The sequence below is a fragment of the Pezoporus occidentalis genome, unplaced genomic scaffold (genome assembly GCF_034315485.1).
Source record: "Pezoporus occidentalis ecotype Australia unplaced genomic scaffold, CSIRO_AGI_Poc_V1 ctg4, whole genome shotgun sequence".
In the NCBI taxonomy this organism is placed as follows: domain Eukaryota; kingdom Metazoa; phylum Chordata; class Aves; order Psittaciformes; family Psittacidae; genus Pezoporus; species Pezoporus occidentalis.
Window position 1 is genome coordinate 18,137,883 of NW_026915724.1, and position 20,042 is coordinate 18,157,924.

General features: G+C 38.5%; 1 protein-coding gene across 12 annotated transcripts in view; it reads right to left on the reverse strand.

Annotated features, from left to right (window-relative positions):
• The window catches only part of GREB1L (GREB1 like retinoic acid receptor coactivator), a 139,835-nt gene that overhangs the window by 37,704 nt on the left and 82,089 nt on the right, over positions 1-20,042 (reverse strand). For 7 of the 12 annotated variants that reach the window (XM_062632859.1, XM_062632864.1, XM_062632870.1 and 4 more), the window contains 8 exons: positions 17,315-17,491; positions 14,445-14,621; positions 12,430-12,567; positions 9,013-9,147; positions 7,177-7,314; positions 6,730-6,849; positions 5,142-5,279; positions 3,237-3,422 (listed from right to left, as the gene is read on the reverse strand). In XM_062632859.1, coding sequence (XP_062488843.1) covers positions 3,237-3,422; positions 5,142-5,279; positions 6,730-6,849; positions 7,177-7,314; positions 9,013-9,147; positions 12,430-12,567; positions 14,445-14,621; positions 17,315-17,491 — 1,209 coding nt within the window. The remainder of the gene's footprint in view (positions 1-3,236; positions 3,423-5,141; positions 5,280-6,729; positions 6,850-7,176; positions 7,315-9,012; positions 9,148-12,429; positions 12,568-14,444; positions 14,622-17,314; positions 17,492-20,042) is intronic. The other 5 variants (XM_062632868.1, XM_062632867.1, XM_062632866.1 and 2 more) reach the window with 2 other exon arrangements.

The window sequence follows — 20,042 nt, forward strand, 5'->3', positions numbered from 1 at the left end:
CAAACAGAATAACAGTATCTCATATCAAAATGTTATTGAACTAGGAATAATCACGTTTGTCTTGATCTGACAAGATCCTTTACCATATTTTTTACATTTACAAAACCCACTCGCTACTGAGCGGATATCTACCCCCATGGCTTATTCTTCCTTGTTCATATTACATTCTTTCTCCTATCATCTCCCTTTTTTGTTGCCTCCGCATGTTCTTACAGCAGAAAACCCAAATGCTTATCCTCACAGTCTAATCACAGCCATGCAGTATGGTGAAGCCTGTTAAGTGGCCTTTGTTTTGCTTTTTCTTGTCATGCATAACAGTAAAGTAAGCATGGCTGTAAAGAAACAGGTTTAACATCTTCTTTTCCTTTAGTTAAATTCAATTAACTTAGCAAATCTTCACACTTCTAATGTAAAGAGGTAAATGCAATTTTAGCTCTACATTCCTCAGACTTCATAAACTGTCTTGTGAACTCGAATTGGAAAACAGAAATAGAAGCTGCATTATCTCAGCATCAGTCTCCAACTCAGCTTCAATTAACATTTCACTCAGTAATATTTGTCTCATTGTCAAACATCCTCAGGAACAGATAAAAATTCATGAATATAGAGTAAAAAGTAACCATAGCTTAAATTGCCAAGATCTCATGTCAGTGTCAAAGGAGACAGCTTCATGCTTCATCAGCTTTCTTTTCTATGAATAAAAGGGGAGGCCTAAATACCAGAGATATGTGAAATATTGGTTTTGGTTTTATGTTTTCTTTCAGGGCCAAAGACAAAAAGGGCAGTGAAGAAAAGGAAACAGAAAGATTGTGTGAGAAGCAGGGCAGGGAGTGGATAAACAACCCATAGCACAGAACCTGTAAAAACCACCACCTGTGTCATTTTGCCTTTCTGAGAAGCAACATACGGAGAGTGTCACCATCCAATTACCATAGGATGGTATGACAAGTACACACTTGTAAAAGCGGGGCTGTTTTTATTTTTGATGCAAAGCAAAAGGTTCTGAAGAGTCTCATTTAATGCAGCATGGACATAATTCTCTCTTTATAGGTCTCTTTTTTTTTGAAATCTATTTTGCTTTCTAAGAACACATCACACATTCTAGGTCTTTGAAGATCTCAAGCCAGAAAATACAGACATTTATTGACAGAGATTAATCTTCTTCTGCAGAAATAAAGTTTATCTACAACACATCAACCACAAAGAAAAGATGTTCTACACTAAAAGAAATCAAAGCAAGTTTTGCTGATTGAGGGAGGTTACAGGCGTCATCATGAATCCAAGAAAATGAGAATAATTGCACAGATGGAAAGAGTTCTGTATCAGAGCACACAGAATTACACTCAGATGATTCATAACAGAAAAGTTTTCTATCAATCAGTATCTATTGCATTCTTCTGTCTGCTTTTTTTATCTCTGCCTTTATCTTACTCTTTCGCAATACACTCTGGAAAAAAAGGATCCCTTTTTAGCCCTGCTTTCTCAAGACTAAAAGAGGCTCACACAAGTGAACTGTTCAATTATGCATGTATTTGTCTCTTCTCCTTGTCAAAAATTTTAAGCTGGCTGCCCTCCAATCATCTTTAATTTGCTTTGATTTTACAAAATGGGATAAAGGCTACAGTTCAGTGCAACTGTCACAGTTCCAAGAGTTTTAAATTTGTAGCAATATTCAACCCAGCAACGTTTTGATCCCCATGATCCGCAGAATGTTTTTAGAATGTTTTTATTTTTCTCCTCCTCAGGCTCTTTCATCTGACAGGGCTGGCGCCCATCTCCACATAAGGCCAATTGGAAAACTATTCAGCTTTACAGAGATAAGAACAAAAGCCAAATTAAACACCTGCTTGTAAGGGATCTGCTTTAGGCTGAAGGCGCAGTGCTCACTAGACACAGGTCAGTACCAGCAACTTTGCATGAAGCCTCCTTTAGTTTGCAGCAAGCATAGACTTGATGCATCCATCTCAGGCTGGATTTGCTCATCGAGTGTGGTTCACTGACACAGTAAGTTTCAATAAACAGTTTGTTTTTAATTGGAAATACTGCATCAGCTGGCTACATGTTTCTCTGGAGGAAGTTTGTAAGCTCTATCAGTCCAGAACTGTGTGAAGTAGCTGGTTTTAACATGCAGATTCTATAAATTTCCAATGAAGATTAAAACCTCAAAAATAACAAATTTAAGCCCACTGAGAGAAAGGCAACAGAAAACCATTTAGCCTGTAAAAAAAAAAGAAATCCTCTGTCAGTTCTAACATAGCATCCAATGGACTCTTGAGGCACAGAATGATAAATAAAGCAAACAGGTCACCGAGTATTACAACACAGGATGATCTCTTTTCTCTCTGCTACAGTACAGCATCAAGGGAGAAGAACAAAGCATAAGAACCCATGGGTGAAACCTGTACAGAGCAAATCTGCTCCCCAAATTATAGGGTTATCATGAGATGTGCTTCTTTTGATTTGCACATTTCATATCACTATGTATCACAGGTGTCCTGGTGGAAACCTGGTACAGGAAAAGCAGTGTGCTCTCCACAGACAACATTTCACATTGCTCTATGATAAGTAGCATTCTTTCAAATACAGAAGTTAAGACTAAAACTGCTGTGAGAAGTTTCCTCACACTACGCTGCATTATTCTTGAACTTCTAAAACCTTACTGTCAACACTGCTGCTTTTTACTCTAAGGTACAGAAAACTTCTGGGCCTGCAGTAAGAGATACTAAATGTGGTTTGCTGGTTTGCTCTCAAACTTGCAAAAAGTCCATTTCAAAAACACTTACAAGAATAAGATATTCACTGAATTACTTGTCTTAGTATGAGTAACAAATGTGGTTTTCATGTAAACGGTGCTGTCACCAAAACAATGACAACATCACACATCTGCCAGCATTTGTCACAAAACTGAATAAAATGGACCGAGGGTCCTTAGAAAGAGTTGTGATAACGGATGGTTTGATACTCTAAGCAAATGTGTTATCTGCATTGCAAATCCATTTCACAAAGGTGACCTGGTCAATCCCCATATGGAGAGCAGAAGCAGCATCGGCCTCTAAATTCACTTCACTTCAGTCTGATGAGCAAAGCAGCAAAGTCACACACACTAGATGGAGCCACTTACCTCTTCTTCTGTCACAAAAGTAGCCGGAAAAGTGATTCTGAAACTGACATAAGGAGGGTGGGGAGAAAAAAGGGCAGTCACAAATAAAAACGAGTGATTATAAAAAATTGTTTACCTAGTTGGACAAGATACTGAATAGTTAAAAGTATCATATTCTCCACACTTAGCAGTTGACTGCTGGTCAAACCCAAGAGATCCAAATCCTTGTTTTCCAGCTGTGGAATCTTGTAGCAATTCACCAGCAAGGGACTTACAACAATATCACCGACATTTCCATAGAAATAAGGTAAAGTGCCATAACCTTTGATAAAGGAAACAAAAAACCCTCAGAAATTCACAAAGTACGCCACTACACAAAGTCTTGCACAATGTACACATTTCCAAACTCTTCCTTAATGATATCTTACAAAATATACTGCATCAGTGACTGTACTTGGCATTATAATTGCCTACAAAATAAATGAGATAGGACAGTGATCCTTTGCTGTGTTTTACAAGTGATCACATAGATTTGCAAAAGCTAACAATAACTGGATACAAGTCAGATAATAATTATTGTTATCCAAATACTGATGAGAATATTATCTACTTAGGTTTTACTCTGACCTTTAAATACAGATTCTCCATAATATAGTGTACAAAAAAAGAAAAATCAATGGAAGCAAAAGTACATTGATCTTAACATTATAAAAGCAGCAGAAGTCACATTAGCATTGATTCAGCCACTGTGGCATTGCTGGGATTGATTTCATCTTTTTTTGCCATGTTTCCATTTTGTTTCCATAAACAGGTAAATAAATATCAACAACTAAACTTAACTGTTCTGGAAGGTAAAGCACAGGAGCACAGGCTAACTCTTCCTTGAGAATGTTTTTGTTTTAAAAAGGAAACAAGAGTTTGCCAAACCCGTCCATTTGGGTCCATCTGGTTCTGTACTATTAATAGGATGCTGTATCGTGGGGCCACTAACATTCAGCCTAAATGAGGACTTACTGGCAACTCTCCAAGAGCCTAAGGGCTGCATTCAATTTGCACTTAAGCTGATGACTGTAGGCACTCTCATCTTTATTAAAGAAGTGTTTCTCTGAAAACTGTTAGAGCAGCATGCTAGAGCTTTAGAATAGGCTTCCAGAAAACAACACGAAGCAAAACAAACCAGAAGTGTAACCCTATCCTTGACGGATTTACTTATATAGAGTAGAAGGCACTGTTAATTGTCTGGAAATAATGTGTGTAAGGATTGTCTGTGCAAGTGAGGACTTGGAGAACATCTCCATTTCTTCAGGAATAATAAATTATTTCATGGATTATATTGACAGGCATGTTCCGTTAACTCTGAAGTTTCTTTATACAAGCATCTGTACTATGCTGAACTGAGGAGAGATTTTGGCAGTACTACCTGACCAGTCTTTTGTTATACACCATGCCCAAATAGCTCAGGTTAAAAGGGATATTCACATTACGAGTTGTACTTTTGAAGTAAAAGTGATGTCTTTCGAAGGGTTAATAATGTACTTTATACAGGATTTTAAAAGCCTGATCTGTTATCTCACTTGCTTACAAGAAGTATGAATTATAAAAAAGACAGCATTAGCATGATTTGCTTCTGATTAGTCAATCTGAATCAGTTTTCTGGTTCTCATGCAGAATCCCTGGGCTTCAGTATTTGGACTATGAATGCTGCAGGAAATATTTGCTTGTTTTGTGAGTTGTTTACACTGGAAAGCTGTTTTCATCACATGGTAATATTTTTATTCTTGGATTTTACAAAAACCTCATTTGTGCAAAACTTCAATTTGGCCAGAGGTTTTGTACAGATCTGACCTAATCGTGACCTGTTTGCAAATCAGGCTCTCCAGGGATTGCCTGACTTCCAATTTTATATATTGAGCACCTAAACTATCCCTGACAAACCGACTTTCTATTGTACCGGAAGCCAGGACCAACAAAAAGCGTTTTCTCCTACGGGAGCACATATTTGTGCAAAATGCAGTATTTGATTCCCCAGTGTAAGACTTACCTATCAGAATCACTGGTCTGACTCCCGAGTTATTCAGCAGGTTTTCAGGAACTATTACAGTCTCCCCTGCTGGGATGGGTTGAGGCTGTAAAATTCCAGTTAACATGGATTGAGGAACTGGGGCTGACAAAAGAGGCTCTATAAAATAAAGAGAAGCTTCCATTACTAAAAGGCTCATACTGTGATTTGGCCGCATGAACAAATAAAGAAAAAATTACTGCAGATCACTAACTGTAATAAAATTCAAAGGTCTCTGCATTTCCTGCTATAGTTTGAAGTAATTCCAATTAAGAGCCTATATCGTCCTGTAGTCCCACCCCTAAAATAAAACTTCTTCTGGCCACTGTATTGTTGGTGGGAATGAGAGAGGAGAACACAGGTTTGAATATGCATCTTTAAACAAACCCAAGTACTAAGCCAAAAGGCCACCTCTAAGACAGAGGCTACCGCTCAGTACTGACTCTCAATACAAGGGAAGACTGCTCTGACTTCTGATCTAGAATATACATACATGAAAAAAACAAACACAAGCCAAAATCTCAAAGCTGTCCTCAGACAGTTGCCACAAGGATAAAAATTAGGCTTTACTCATGAAAGAGAAAGAGCTTTTACAAGTTAAAAGAAATAAAGTGCAAGAACTCTGAAATTAGGTTTCAGCATGAGGTCTGCTTCAGAAGTTTCTCAGGCTTCACTTGGTGTTTGCAACAGATTTTTCAAACAGTGCCATCAACAGAAAAGTATCGAAGGCAGCATGAATGTGTGCACGTGTTCTAGGAGTGAAAATTGTTTATCCACCAGAAAAAATATTATGAAAGCCATACGAAATGGAGTACACAGCAGAGGTAGTAGATTGGTGGAGACAAACTCAAGAAAAAGGGGGAGATTGCCTGATATCTCACATCTTCAGCAAATCTGTGAAGCTAGAAATCCCCAAAAGATATGACTGACTTGAGGTGACCAAATAGGCAGGCCTGCACTACCATGCAATCCTTCTTCTTATGATGTATATCTCTCAAAATTAGTTGCCAAATATCTCAAAACCAAACCTTCAAAAGCAGAGTTAAAAATACTCTGTGCATGTTGACAAATGGGAGTTTTTCCTCTTCTTTGTATGTTTATTCTCTCCCTCTATAGAGACAGGAATAAGTAGTTGTATATTCCCCTTTACAAAGTATGCTAAATCCCTCAACTGAAAAGTGCTCAAATAGTGAGCAGTTTTATTAATAGTTACATATAAAGAGGTATCTACATGGATATTGATGAGCATTCACACATACTTGTAATTAATCCTATTTCATATGATGCTACATAATCCTCCTACAGCTTTTCCATGCACAAAAGACATCTTGTCTCACAAAGTCTCCTCACATAGTTTCACTTTCCCTGTGTCCCATTTTAAGATTATGGCAACACGCACAAGGCAATGTGTGCTTTTCTGGGGCATCTGAAAAACTTTCCATGCTGTCCTTAACTACTTCAACAAGCTTAGTCATGTTTTTTGTGCAACACAAGAGAAGCAGCACAGGGCTACCAGTTCAGCTGAAGGCAGTTTTCTAGAAACAACATCTCTGTATTAATCAAGTTTTACCTGTTCTTGCTGCAGGCCGAATTGTAGGAACAGGTACTGCCAAAGCAGGAGGAGGGACTGGGGACCCAGGAGACCATCCCCGGTGACGTTTCTTTGGTGGTCCAGAACTTGACATGGATGCTGAGAAGGAAAACGAAAACTAATTCTAAATCCCATTCACCCAATTCAGCCCACATTGCCATTTCATGCTGGTGTTGAGCTGGTAACATGTCCCAGAGCACCAGAGGTCTACACCTAAATTCACATGAAACCAGACTACGATGTGAAAAATGTTGTTACCTGTGTTGAAAAGTACAAAAGTATCATTAATGGCCTTGTCAAAAACCAAATGGATCTGTAAAGACCAAATTGCAGAAACAGCTATAATGGGAAGAAGAACAAAATCACCAATTTCAGGCTCAACAGCCAGCGCTGCTTAAAATAAAAGAACAGAGAAATTTTCTTTACCTTGGTCTCCAGCTGCACAGCCAGGACTGGGAGATGTTGAGTGAGGCATTGGCCGAGAGACTGTAGAACTCAATACGCTATTTCTTCCTCCATTAGCGTTTCCATTAGCAACATCAGTGGCACGCAGTGAAAGAGGAGCTGAGTATAATAAAATACAGAGCGTGTGGCTTGAGACAATCTTGAAAACAAACAAACAAAATAATACAGCCACATGGATACACAAAAGAACAGGGCAAGATGCGTGACCGAAAGAAACATACTCCATGGAAAGCATGAAGTGTACTTGGCAGAGAATAATTTGGGCATAGGCTGCAAAATCCTAACCTTGAAATGAGGTCTCCAGATTTCAGGGTGGGGCGGATAGGCAGAAGAATAATACCCAAAGAAAGCCCACCAAGATAAACTAGAAAACTACACACACCCAGAATGATTGTGTAGTTTGTGACATGGCTTTTTAGATCCTGAAAACTAAAAAAAAGAAGTGCATAGTTAATTCAGTTTGTAAAGATTTCTAAGCCACTTCGGTGCATCTGTATTTTTCCCCCAGTTGTCCGTGTACTGTACACAGCAAGCCTGACACCCTGGCAGAACCATTATAACAAAATGAAACTACAACAGTGGAGGATCGCCAGCTGTTATTCTCACACTCCTGAGCTCCTTATGCTTTTTCAGAGCCTAATTCTTCCAGAAGAAAAAAAACAATGGCACAAACTGCATAGAGAACACATGGAGCCCAGTGGGGACTACAGCTCCTTGCTGTTATCTGCCAGCTCCACACGGACTTAGCTCCCAGGAACATATTCCAGGAGCAGCAGCAGGAGATTTGCAGATGTAAGCTGCAACAGAAAGCATTTGAAATGTGGGTATTTGGCTTAAAGCAATGCAACGTGAAACTCTCCAGCCACAGTCATCCAAATAAATACAGGCATCAGAGCCTCAGGTTGCCAATTAGCAAAATATGAATAACATCACTTGCCCGTTGATGTTCCCCATTTTTACTCAGTCAGTGATTTGATATGGACAGAGATGGTCAATATGGGTCAGTTACAGAAGTGGCTGAAATGGTCGGAAATAATTTCACTGCAAGATAAATTCTCTTACACAAGTATGGAGGGAAAAGGGTATTTTACATAAAGAACCATTACTGATTCATTAGGTACAGCATATTATGTACAACAACAATACAGATTGTATAAAATAGCAGACATAATGCATCATTATCAAATTTAATGCTCATGTGCATATATAAACCAAATAAATTTATATTTTTTCTTATTCAAGCATACTTCCCTGTAGTAATTTTTTTTTTATTATTGCTTAAAGGAATAACCAGCTAAAGTAATAATCAGAATATCACAACAGAGAACCAGTGAGGGATTTAGATACCACAGCTGAGGATCCTACGTTATGAAACACACAATAGAGAAATGAATAATTAAAACAGCACAGATATTGAAACTCCTTTAAATGTGGAGGAACTATACCTGTTACAAATGCAGAACACCACACAATTCCCAGCTACTGAGGCAAGAATCAGTGTGATATCAAGAGATGACTTTCATGCTGTCTTAGATACCTTAGGAAGTGCAACAAGGGGTATGACATGCATTTTATCACAATGTCAAATCTGAAAGCCAAGATGAGGCTCACTTTCAGGACAGCAATGGACATGAAAAATTTCTGTGCAGAGGACTGCAAGAAGATGAGAGTTTTGGAGAATGCTAGTGAACATTTTCCTTTCCTTTTTCCACCAAAATGATGACTCAATTATTTCTTGGCTGTTAAGACAGTGATTTCCAGGATAGCTGAGAGCTATCCTGGAAAGCAAAGCTGTACCTGCAGCAAATGCTTTTCCTACGAGCTGTACTGACAGAGCCAGAGGTTTCACAATGTTCTTGTTCCGGGATGTGTCTTGTGTTCCACTTAAATTAATAGCAGAAGATGATTTTGCTGGACTGAATACCGAAGAATCTGAGAAAATAAGTTGTTTAAGTAAGTAATGATTAAAACAATCTATATACATGCGTATGTATATAATTTGTATTATATAAACATAAACAGTCACACACATTTATCTAAAGTCATTTATGCATATAATAATTTATAATGCATATAATAATTATTTTTACACTCCTAAGAATTCACTATGTATTGGTATTTTTTAGGAGTCGTAACAACCATTTAACTGGGCGTTCCTATACAATATTATAATCTACTGAACCCATGATTGATTTCTTCCACAATATTTTGCATTCCATACACTCAAAAAAATATTTTAACTGTAGAAAGCACTATCTCACTGCTCCTCAAAATACTCCCATAGGATGGGCAACTAAACAGTTATCCCATGTTACAGATGAGAAAGTGAAGAGAAGGAGGTACATGACTTGCTCCCAGCAAGCATAGGGAATAAGCACTGGAATAAGTTGTTTTAGAAGGTTGTGGAATCTCCATCACCTGTGAACAAGCTACTCAGTCTTTGATAGAAGTTTAGACATAGCTGAGCTTGCCTTAAGGCAGAAAAAATATCAAATGTTGTAAGGAGGTTATCCTCCTTACAACACTACTATCTATAAGGCTATGAGAACTGTACATCAATTTATAAGTCTGGATAAGAAATGAAGAGTATCTGAGCCCATACTCTTGGAATGAATTAACAAACAGCAGTCCCTTAGAGCACTTCACCAAATCTGAAAAATATAAACCTCATTTTCTACCTGGATAAACTGAAGAACAAACCATAATTCTTGCCCAGCATAAAACTGTAAGTCAGAAACAGTTCCAAACCTCTCAGCATGTAGGCCCCTACATTAACATTTAATAGCAGCAATTTACTTCAAGACAAATTCAATATTCGAATGACAATACACTGACAAATCCAAATTCTTTTAACTGGAGTGAAAGAATATTCACTCAGAGTCTGTCCAGAAAGTAGTCTGCAACAAGTAGGCAAAGTAGGCTAAGTTCACCTACAGATGTCCTAGTAAAACAGCCAGGTAAAGAAAACAGAAGGCAAAGACCAACTTGATCTGCCAAATATATTCACCCTCAGGCCACACACCATTTGGTGAAGGAGAGTGGGGAGGAGAGTCTGCTTTGCCAGACAAAGTAACTGAGAGGGGAACACAGAAGTCTTTACTGCTGCTGCTCCACCAGAAAACCTTGTCTGCATTCACAGGAATTACTTTGAATGCTGAACAAAACAGAACACCAGGCCAGGGGCTTTGAAGAAAATCACTGATCTCTCGTTAAATATGATACAGCAAATATGTAGTGCTAAAGCTTTCCTCAAAGCAAACTGTCCAGTTGCCTAACGCCCCTTTTAACACCTGAATTGAAGTTTTCCCTTTCATGTGCCTGCTAAAATTGAATTTTTGATACTGTTCAAGGTTTCAGCCATATTTCATCGCCAGTTACCTCTTCTTTGCAACAGAACTGTATCTTCACACATCACCATGAAAGCTGAACCTGACACCTGTCTGCAATGTCATGGCCACATCATACTGTCAACATTAACTGTGGTATTTCAGAATTCTTTTGTGTTCTAATTTCTATCATGAAATTACCATTTCAGTGCAGTACTCTGAGTGTGCCCATGACTCCCTACCTATAGGCATCTTCTAGAACTTGGAGGCCAAATCACTTTATAAAGGCAGAAACCAGAAACACTGACATAAGTTTACAAGGAAAAAACGGGTGCAAGTTGACAATAAAATAATTTCAGAAAGTGACTTTAGTGACTACTAAAAAGTAGTCCTGTTATAAAACAACCAAGAAGTCAACTCAAAGTACAAACAGCTGTTCAGAGCCTAGGAGAGAAAAAGTCAGAACTCCGTCATAGGTGGCACATGTCAGAATTCACACCACCAAAAAAAAAGCACTCTCCCCCCTTCTCCTGTTCACAGGGGATTCATATATACGAATGTGGCATTATCTTCACTAGAAGATAACAGCAGAAGACGAAAAGGTTTTGGCAACCATGACCTAAGAGTACAAACAGTGACACAAAGAAACACCAAGTAGACTGAAAATCACAGTGAGTGATAAGGAAAAAGCAGTATATAAAAGGTGTATCTATTAACTTGGCAGGTACAATACAAGACAAAGCTGTGTAAATATTGGATCACTTTTTGTTTCAAATAAATAGGTTCTCATGCATCTGCACAGTTCTCATGCCAGGATCTGGAAACCAAGGGATCATGCAATGAAATACAGATGTATTTAAACAGCACTCATTTAATTTTAATGAAAGTCTAAAGCATATCGTTTCCTAAACAGAAACAGGGGTGACCACCTGGGGAAAGTGTCTCTGAACATACTCATCAGTGACTACAATTTCATAAGAATGCATGTGTTCAGCTTTTGTTTGTTATTTCTTTTTAACATACTTTGAAAGTGGAAGAAGTGTTTTAACCATCTCCGTTTTGTATCTGCATTTCATACTCCCCTAGAGAAACATTTGTTCTGGTACACACAATCAACCAATTTCAAGAACTAACAGAAAGTTTTCTCCTGTTTTTAATTTTTCAAGAAGTAGCACAAACAGACACAAAACCACGTAACAGCACAGATGGAGCTGCAATAAAGCAATGAGAAAAAAAAAAGCTCAAAGAAAAGCACCTTGGTTATTTGCAATAAATAGATAAATGAAATTAAGATGCTGCTTCGTCAGCCAGTAATTGATTTTTATAGTTTCACCTTGTTTAAATATACCATTAATAGCTTTATAGAACAGTTATAAGATGCATTTTAGCTCACATAACACAAAACCACTGTATGCATATGGGGGAATTGCTATTCTAAGCACACCCTTGTGTGCAATAAAATTTAAATAAATAAATAAGCAAATAAATGAAAACTACCCCTCTAGCCTCAAAAGGAGATTACTTTTGGTTTTGAGACAAATAGCCTAGTCTATAGACTAAGTAAACACCTCCTTAGAAATGTGTAATTCAAGATTTTTGAGATCCACAAAATAAATGAAACCAACACAGGGAAGAACAGAATCAAATGAATTAATCAAAAGATCCTTTAACACTTTTTAATCAACTACTCCTATGGGGACTAAGCTAACCTTCAGCTTCACTTCTGTCCTAATCTTTCACAAAGCAAATTTTGAAAGGCATCCTCCCTGCTGTAATCTGCACCTGGTTTGAGGTAAATACCCAGTTATTTGCAACATCCCTGAACCACCAGTACCTGAGGTAACTTACCACCCCCAATGGTTATCTTTATAGCACTTTCAGCTCCTACCTGTCTGAGTGAACCCTGATTTGTATCCATTAGCTGATCCACCCTCTGGGGTCGTGGACGGTGACACCGAAGGATTTGGTTTAGCAGAGAGGCTAACAGCAGATGATTGCCTGCTTCTGCATTCTGCAAACGAAGCAGCTACAGTACATATTAACAAGGCCTGCCTTCCAGAAAGAAAGTTCAGCAACACGGTTGTGAAAGGCGACAAAATGTTAAAAGCAAAACATACAGCACGTACAACAAACAGCAGCAAATGGCAGCATTCAGTGAAAATATGGCTCTTGCGTTTTAGTCAACTTTGTCTTCTAATTAACAAAACTTCCCTGGGGGCCACTCAGAGGGCCAGGCAAATACAGACCAGATGCTGCAAAATGGCAAGAGCCCTCAGTTTGCAGCTTCCAAGAGATCTGAAGATACTGGACCCAGGAAACACTCAGCGACTTCTGTGGCACAACCTCTATACAAACCATCATATGTTGCCCTTTAAAAGGAGATATTGTGCTGATTCTTAGTATGCCTCCATAAAACCTTTGGGGAGATCTCAGCGCTTTGACTGTCTGGATGAAAACTGAGTTAAGGGAGGAGAAAGTCACCTTAAAAATCACACATTAATCCAGTTTTAAAACTGAGATCTAATCAGGTTTTGTTTGAAGAAAAGGGAGTGTTTAAAAGCATTTCTCTTCTTCTAATTAGACCTTTAATGTAAGTAATGGGTGGAGGGTTACCAGATGGATGGTAGCAGTAGGGCGATAGAGCATATCGAAAAAATGCCCATGAGGTCAATTTCTGGCCAACTTCCTAAACTTTCATGGGTCCTCAAAACACTTATAATCAGCATATAACCAAAAGTGACCCCAGTAACTGCCTCGTTATGCCTGACTGCATTTACCAGGCCAACCTCAACTGCATGAGCACAAGGGTGGGGTTTCAGGAAAAGGATTCCAAAAGTACATTAAGGTTTTCTTTTTCTGCATCTGGAACTTCACTACCAAATTAAATCTTCCTGTAGTTTTGTGTGAAAAATGCTGCTGAAATACACATTTACTCTAAAGCTGTAGTTAATTATACTTGTAACAGAGAAAAGCAGCTGAAGCCAGGATCCCTCTGAACCACTAACTGATACAATACTATAATAGCTCATACAGCTCAGTGATAACCATCTCTTTCTGGTGTCATGCTGCTATTCACATAAGGATGCGACTATTCAGATGTGTGTCAGTCCTCCTGTGGAGCTTCTCCTTTCCTCGCACCCTCCTCTCTGGAACAACAGGCACCAGATCAAACTGTCTTTACTGAGTGAGACCACAGCTGAGGAAGACAGCCTTTCTGCATATACACCATCTTAGTAGACAGTGAGTAGGTAAACCATTCCCTCCTTGAGTCTTTGCATGGCTCTAGCTCCAAAAGCCTGCATCCACCAGTAACAGGCCCCATGGCTACCTTTCCTTTTAGTCACAAACGTAATCTCTTTAGCACATAATATTGCACAGGCTGCTCCACTGGAGGCTAAGTCCAAGTGTAAAACACACTATAAATGGCAATAATATGCAAGATTTCTCCTCTTTCCCTGAGATCAGTGGCCTGAGCTTTCTTAATCTTTCTTAATCTTATAGCTGTCCTCAGGCATTAGACATATTGAATTGCACCAGCTAAAATGAATGTGGAAAGCCAATGTTGGAGCCCTGGGTGTGAGTCATCTTGCTTCAGGCACAGAAAAGAATCAGTAGACTGAGCAACCTTATTTCTTCTACCAAGATGGCTGCACATCTTAAGATGGCCAGACTTAGGGCTTCTACTGAAAGTATGGGGAAATGGAGGAGGACTATTTACAATTGCATGGTTACTATTAAGACCTCTTTGGCAAAATCCAGACTTCAGTGAAATCAGTGCAATAATGAAAGTCATCTTCTACAGTTCCTTTTGATGCATACATTTACAACAGCAACTTTTAATTTTTCATTCAACATCACACTAACATAATAAAAATCCCATAAGTGAATGGGCATCTTTATTACCTTTCCAGCAAATAAGGGGTCCCTTTGACAGTACGCCTTGGGAGCTTCTTACTAGGTAGTACTTTAAGTGCTTCTGCTTCTTTGGCTGAGTGGTTAATTTCAGGTTGATATGATTAGAAAACTCTGTGAAGTACCGAAATCCTCTTTCTCCACAGCCTATACAATTCCCGGAAAATCCTGGAAGAATGAAGCAGAAGATATACACGGATTAAATGACTGGTAAGATCTGCACTATCACAGTACATGTGTGTCGGGAAGCAGCCAAACACAGGCAGATTTTTGTCTTAGCTTTTCTGAAACTTTTCCATCTTTCTAGATCTTATTAACTTATGCCAAAATCCTACCACCAATTTTCTACTTTACATGGTGTATAAAGGAATAACTACTTGGCAGGGGGAGAACTATGATCCCAAACTAGGAAATTTCCATGAGAAAAAAATATAATTCCATTTTTCTACATTTAAAAACCCATGAGCACCAAGCTGCATGCATCTCTTTCTCGAAACAGTGGCTAATCCAGAGTAATAATTTCATGTGACTAAAATGAACCTTAATGTGTAATAAATTTTCACTGAGACTCATTTTTACAAAGCACTTTCCAAGAGAGCTGGACCTTACAAGCTTCTTAAAGTCTTAAAAGCAATCATTTGATGTCAAGATTTTCATGGCAAAAGTTAGGAGTGCTTCAGAATGTTGTTAAAGACCTACAACCTCTCATGAAAGTAACAGATTCAGGAACAAAGTCTGCTTTTCTGCAATGTTCCAACATGGTTTCAACAGAGTTGAGTTGAAGTCTGGAAGATAGGGTCCAGACTGAGGATTGTAAGCACTCTTGATTTCCAGTGCCATTCACAACCATACTAATGGGAATGTTGTATACAGATGGCAGTGGTCTATCATCTCCTAGAACAAAGCACAGGGCATGTTCTGAAATGGGCCTGCCTTAAAATCCTTGTTGTTTGAATAAGCCCTCTACTATCTAATGCTCAACAATTAAACTCTTCTGGCTTACTTGCCACTCCACTCGTCTCTGAATTGCTTTCAACCCTTAATGAAGAAATACTTTATATTCTTTCTGGAACATGGGTAATTATTTATAATAGAGCTGGACAAATTAATACCAAGTAGAAATGCCTTAATTTTGTGGTTGTTTGGGTTTTTTTCCCCATTTACTGATCAGTTCAAGATCTCTAACGGAACCAATTTTCGTCCTCATGACTATCATTATTTTCAACAATGACAAGCACTGTGGAGAACACTGGTTCCTACACTCACCTGGCAACCAAATTTATAGTTTTATGAAAAAAAAATATTCAGTCCTTTTGACACAATGCATTTTCTGCAGAACTCCTATTAATTAGGCCATTATCTTTAGCCTTACTGTGCCTCATTATCATCTTTTACCATCATGCTGCTGAGGATTCCAAGAAGTAGATTATTTCATCCTATTTCTCATGGAACTAAATCCGTTCTCCTCTTCTGCCTTGCAACCCACAGGAACTATTGGTGCCTTTCCACAGCTGTCGGAAACAGTCATCAGGGTCTCACAGAGCTACCAAGCCAATGCTCTCCCCACAGGTACTAGTCACACACATAGAGACATTTAAATATATGACATGAGCAATGTCAGAGCAGAGATGTGAGTCACTAGGCTCATTATGAAACTATACCAGAAATAGTAGATGGACACAAAGCTGAGGGCTGGGGGGAAGAAGGCTTACCAACAAAGCCCAGTAGTACCACATTTAATCAGACTAAATACCATCTGTCTGTCTATCAGATAGTTCTTATTGATCAGTTCTTGACACCTCACCTGATCAGTGGGGGAGAAACTCCTCTGAGGATGGCAGTACAGACCAGATAATCCCATGAGCCCACATTTCCAACTGTACCCAGCAAGGGCATATCACCCCACAGCTCCTATCTAACTCAGGGCAGTGGGATTTCTGCCTTAGGTGCAAGGGTTTACAGTGTTTAGTAGCATGTTAAATAGATTTAAGGGAGAAACAATGTTAAAGCACATAAGTACAAAAATTAGGTGTTTTCAACAGTTATGCTAAACATTGCTGTTCTGGACCAGAATTTGAACAGTATGGTTAAATCAGGGTATTTATGTTTTATTGTAATTTCTTCCCTGTTGAAAGGTCTTTCTGAATATATGCTAGGCAGCATGATGACTGGAGGGAGAAATGAGACAGCAAATTCAAAACAGGCTAAAGGAGCCAAAATATACTAAATCACTTTTACTAGCCTGTTAAAATATGCACCAGTTGTGAGCCAGCAGGAAACCTAAGTGCACATATGGCTGTCTTCAATCACCAAGTAGCATTCTTGTATTAAAATTTTAAAGCTCATAAATGTAACCAATTATGACGTAAATGTGGGTTTTTTTTCCCCACACACACATTAGATTTTGGAGAAGTATTAGATTTTGAGAAGCAAACTGCCCTCAGAGCTCCTATTGAGAACAATGTTCCTGGTGGAGCCAAGGGCAGAGTTTGTCCCTTAATCCACAGAAAAATAGATAGCTCATCTTCAGTAGTAGCATGAGCAGATTTCTTCTTAAATGAAAATGCTGTAAGCATCAGTAAAGAGTACGTGAATAGTTCACATTTAGATTGCCAGGGCTACAATTGACTTCTGCCTACACAGAAATCACCAAGCTTTGATTGCAGTTAATTGTGGAATCAAAGACTTGTTTTAAAATGGGCTTTTAAGGCAGGTTCAGCTACAGATCTAAATTTAATAAAAACAAGCCTCTTCTCAACATATTTCTAACTGAAGGTCATTGGCTGAAATGACTTCAGATAATTCTGAACTGACCTTTTTCTCTGAATTATTATGGCTTGAAGAAAAAAAAAATATCTTACCTAAAAGTGCATTTTTTCCATGATCATCTGGCAAAAACCGCTTGTCAACAGCGCAGACTAGAATGTGCTCAGGAAGGTTGGGAGATTTGGCTCCTACTAACAGGAAGCCTGCTGGGATATCAATTTGCTCCATGCACAGAGATACTAACCGTAAATCCTTGCCTGCTTGACAAAAACCTACAAAACAAACCCAAACAAATGATAAATCTTCAGAAGATTTAATTTCATTTTCTTCTTTTTATCAGTTACAGAAGTAAATGGGGCTTCACAACCTGATGTTGTAACTGGGGGGTTTAATATGCCCTTTTCATGGGAAAGAGGAAATTGATAGTATCTCACCAGATTCACTAGCTCAGAGTTTCAGACACAACAGATAACATTATTTTAAAGAGATCCTGAAGACATTCAAGCTGAGGAAAGATGTAAGTCTATAAAGACCAGACATCAAATGGCTCAGAAACTTAATTTTTCAACAAGCATTCAAAACAAGAAAAAAAGCTTGTGATTGTATAACAGAAAACAGATCTTAAAACATGCAAAAGAGTATTTTTTCTTTGCCAAATTTTAGTTCACAATTTTTTCAAGATAACCAATTTTGTCTTTTTTGTTTGTAACATGCTGGCATCTGTACACAAACATCACTAAGTAATACAAAGGAATGATAAAAATTGATGACTGAAGTTTAGTACTGCCTACTAAAGGAAAAATATTTTAGAATCTCTTTTTTAACTTGTCTATACATTTTAGGAATTCCAGCAAGTAGAAAATTAATTCTCTGGTTTTAGAGATGTATACCATGTTTTCTGTAAGTTTCCAACTCTCTCTTGAAGTCTCAATGGACTGCATGACTTAGAGTCTCTGGTTAGGTTTTTTCCTATCCAAATACACATATGCACACATAACCTTGGTTCTTGTGCTATTGGTCAATGTAGGGCTAAAGCCAGCAGCAGAAGTCAGCAAAACTGGAGACTGAAGTGAGCTGTTACTGTTCCATGTCCTGCAGCAAGTACGTGGCAGGCCGAGACACACAAAAAAGCACAGCCAGGCACTGCAGTGGCAAACCTGGGATGTAAGCACTCAAGGTGAGCACTAAGCATCCATGGTGGAGATTTTCAAAGGCCTGGCTGGGACAGCTTAGAGCAATTAAGGAACCTCTGGAGGTCCAGCTGGTCCAACCTTTTGCTCAAACCAAAGCCAGCTTCAAAGTTTGATTCTTTTGACTAAGTAAATTAACAACATTGTAAGACCCTTCCCTTAGCTCCAACAATGGACTTACAGGGATCAAAATCACCTGATACTTTTTGTACAGCTCCACGATGTTATTTTCAGTGAGTAATTTGTACTTTCAAGCAAGGAAACAACAGGTGTGGGAGAAAGCAATAGTCACATGGCTTCCTCCACAGGAAAGGATACGATCACATCAGGCTTTATGACTTCCCTTAGGCAGAAGTTAATGAAAGCACTACCAAGTTTTATGAAGAACCAGACTCTTATGTTGTGTTCCCCTCCAATTCTCACTTCTCCAGCTGCGAGATCAGTGCGCCACAGTCTGGCCTTATACATCTCCCAGCAGCTGAGCCCCCCACCCCCATTTCAGAATATCCAAAGACATCCTACATTTATCCATTGACCATCTCTCTTTTGCTACAACCACAGAAATACCATAACACAGACAGCACATGCATGGATCTGCATGAATCAATATTTCAAAGTAAAGAAAATCATAATCACACTAATCAACATTTTTGTTAAAAAACATACCAAACTAAATTTGAAGTTAGTGTAATACCCGTTAAGACTTCAGCTATTAATGTATATAACTTACACTCAATTTAAAATGTTATTCAAGTAGTCCATAGTTGCTACAGAAATTGTAAGAGAAAAAAAAAAAAATCAAACCATTGGAGAAAGACACTGACTGAGCAGGTGGAAATACAACACGATCACAGCTTAACCAAGAGCCACCTCAACCATTATTAACATACGCGTCTGCACCCTTGTACTAAAACCCATGGTTTAAAGCTTCAGAAAAATGGTGAAAGTTGTGTCTTGTTTTATCTCAAAACTGTACTAGGCAAAGAGCATGCACAAAGTGGAATGCATGGAATCAGCTAGCATGAACTTCTGGGCAAGCAGCAGCTTGCTGAAAACAGGGCCTGATACAGGCTCAGTCTTGTGCCCACACCCACAGTCTGCTGCACCAGTTCTTGGCTGAATAGTTTGTTCAGTTATTCAGTCAGCTCAGTTTCAGCAACAGCTCATTTGAACTGAAAGCTTGCTTGGATTAGACCCTCACACACACCTTCCAGCCAGTGAACTAAAATTAAGTGACTTAAGTTTCTATTTACCAACCAGTGGACTATAACAATAATTGACCAATAAAAAGTTACACATCAAAATTTATTCTTTTCTGATTAGATGCATTTTCAGTTTAGTATATTAAACTCTTTAAAGTGTATTCCTTGGAAACACGCTGACCCTAACCGAATGGAAGGCTAGGTACCAGGTGAAGTATTATCTAGACTTTTTAATGTAATTTAGAAACATTGCAGATAGATCTAGAAACAAAACTCCCTTACATTCAAAACAGAATTTACTTATTCAAATGCTCATTCTATTTGTGTATCACATCTATAATTTTCAAAAGTGGCCTTAAATATTTAGGCATTCAGGGAAACCTGAGTAGCTGACGAGCTTAGAAAATACCACTCTACATCTAGATCTAAAA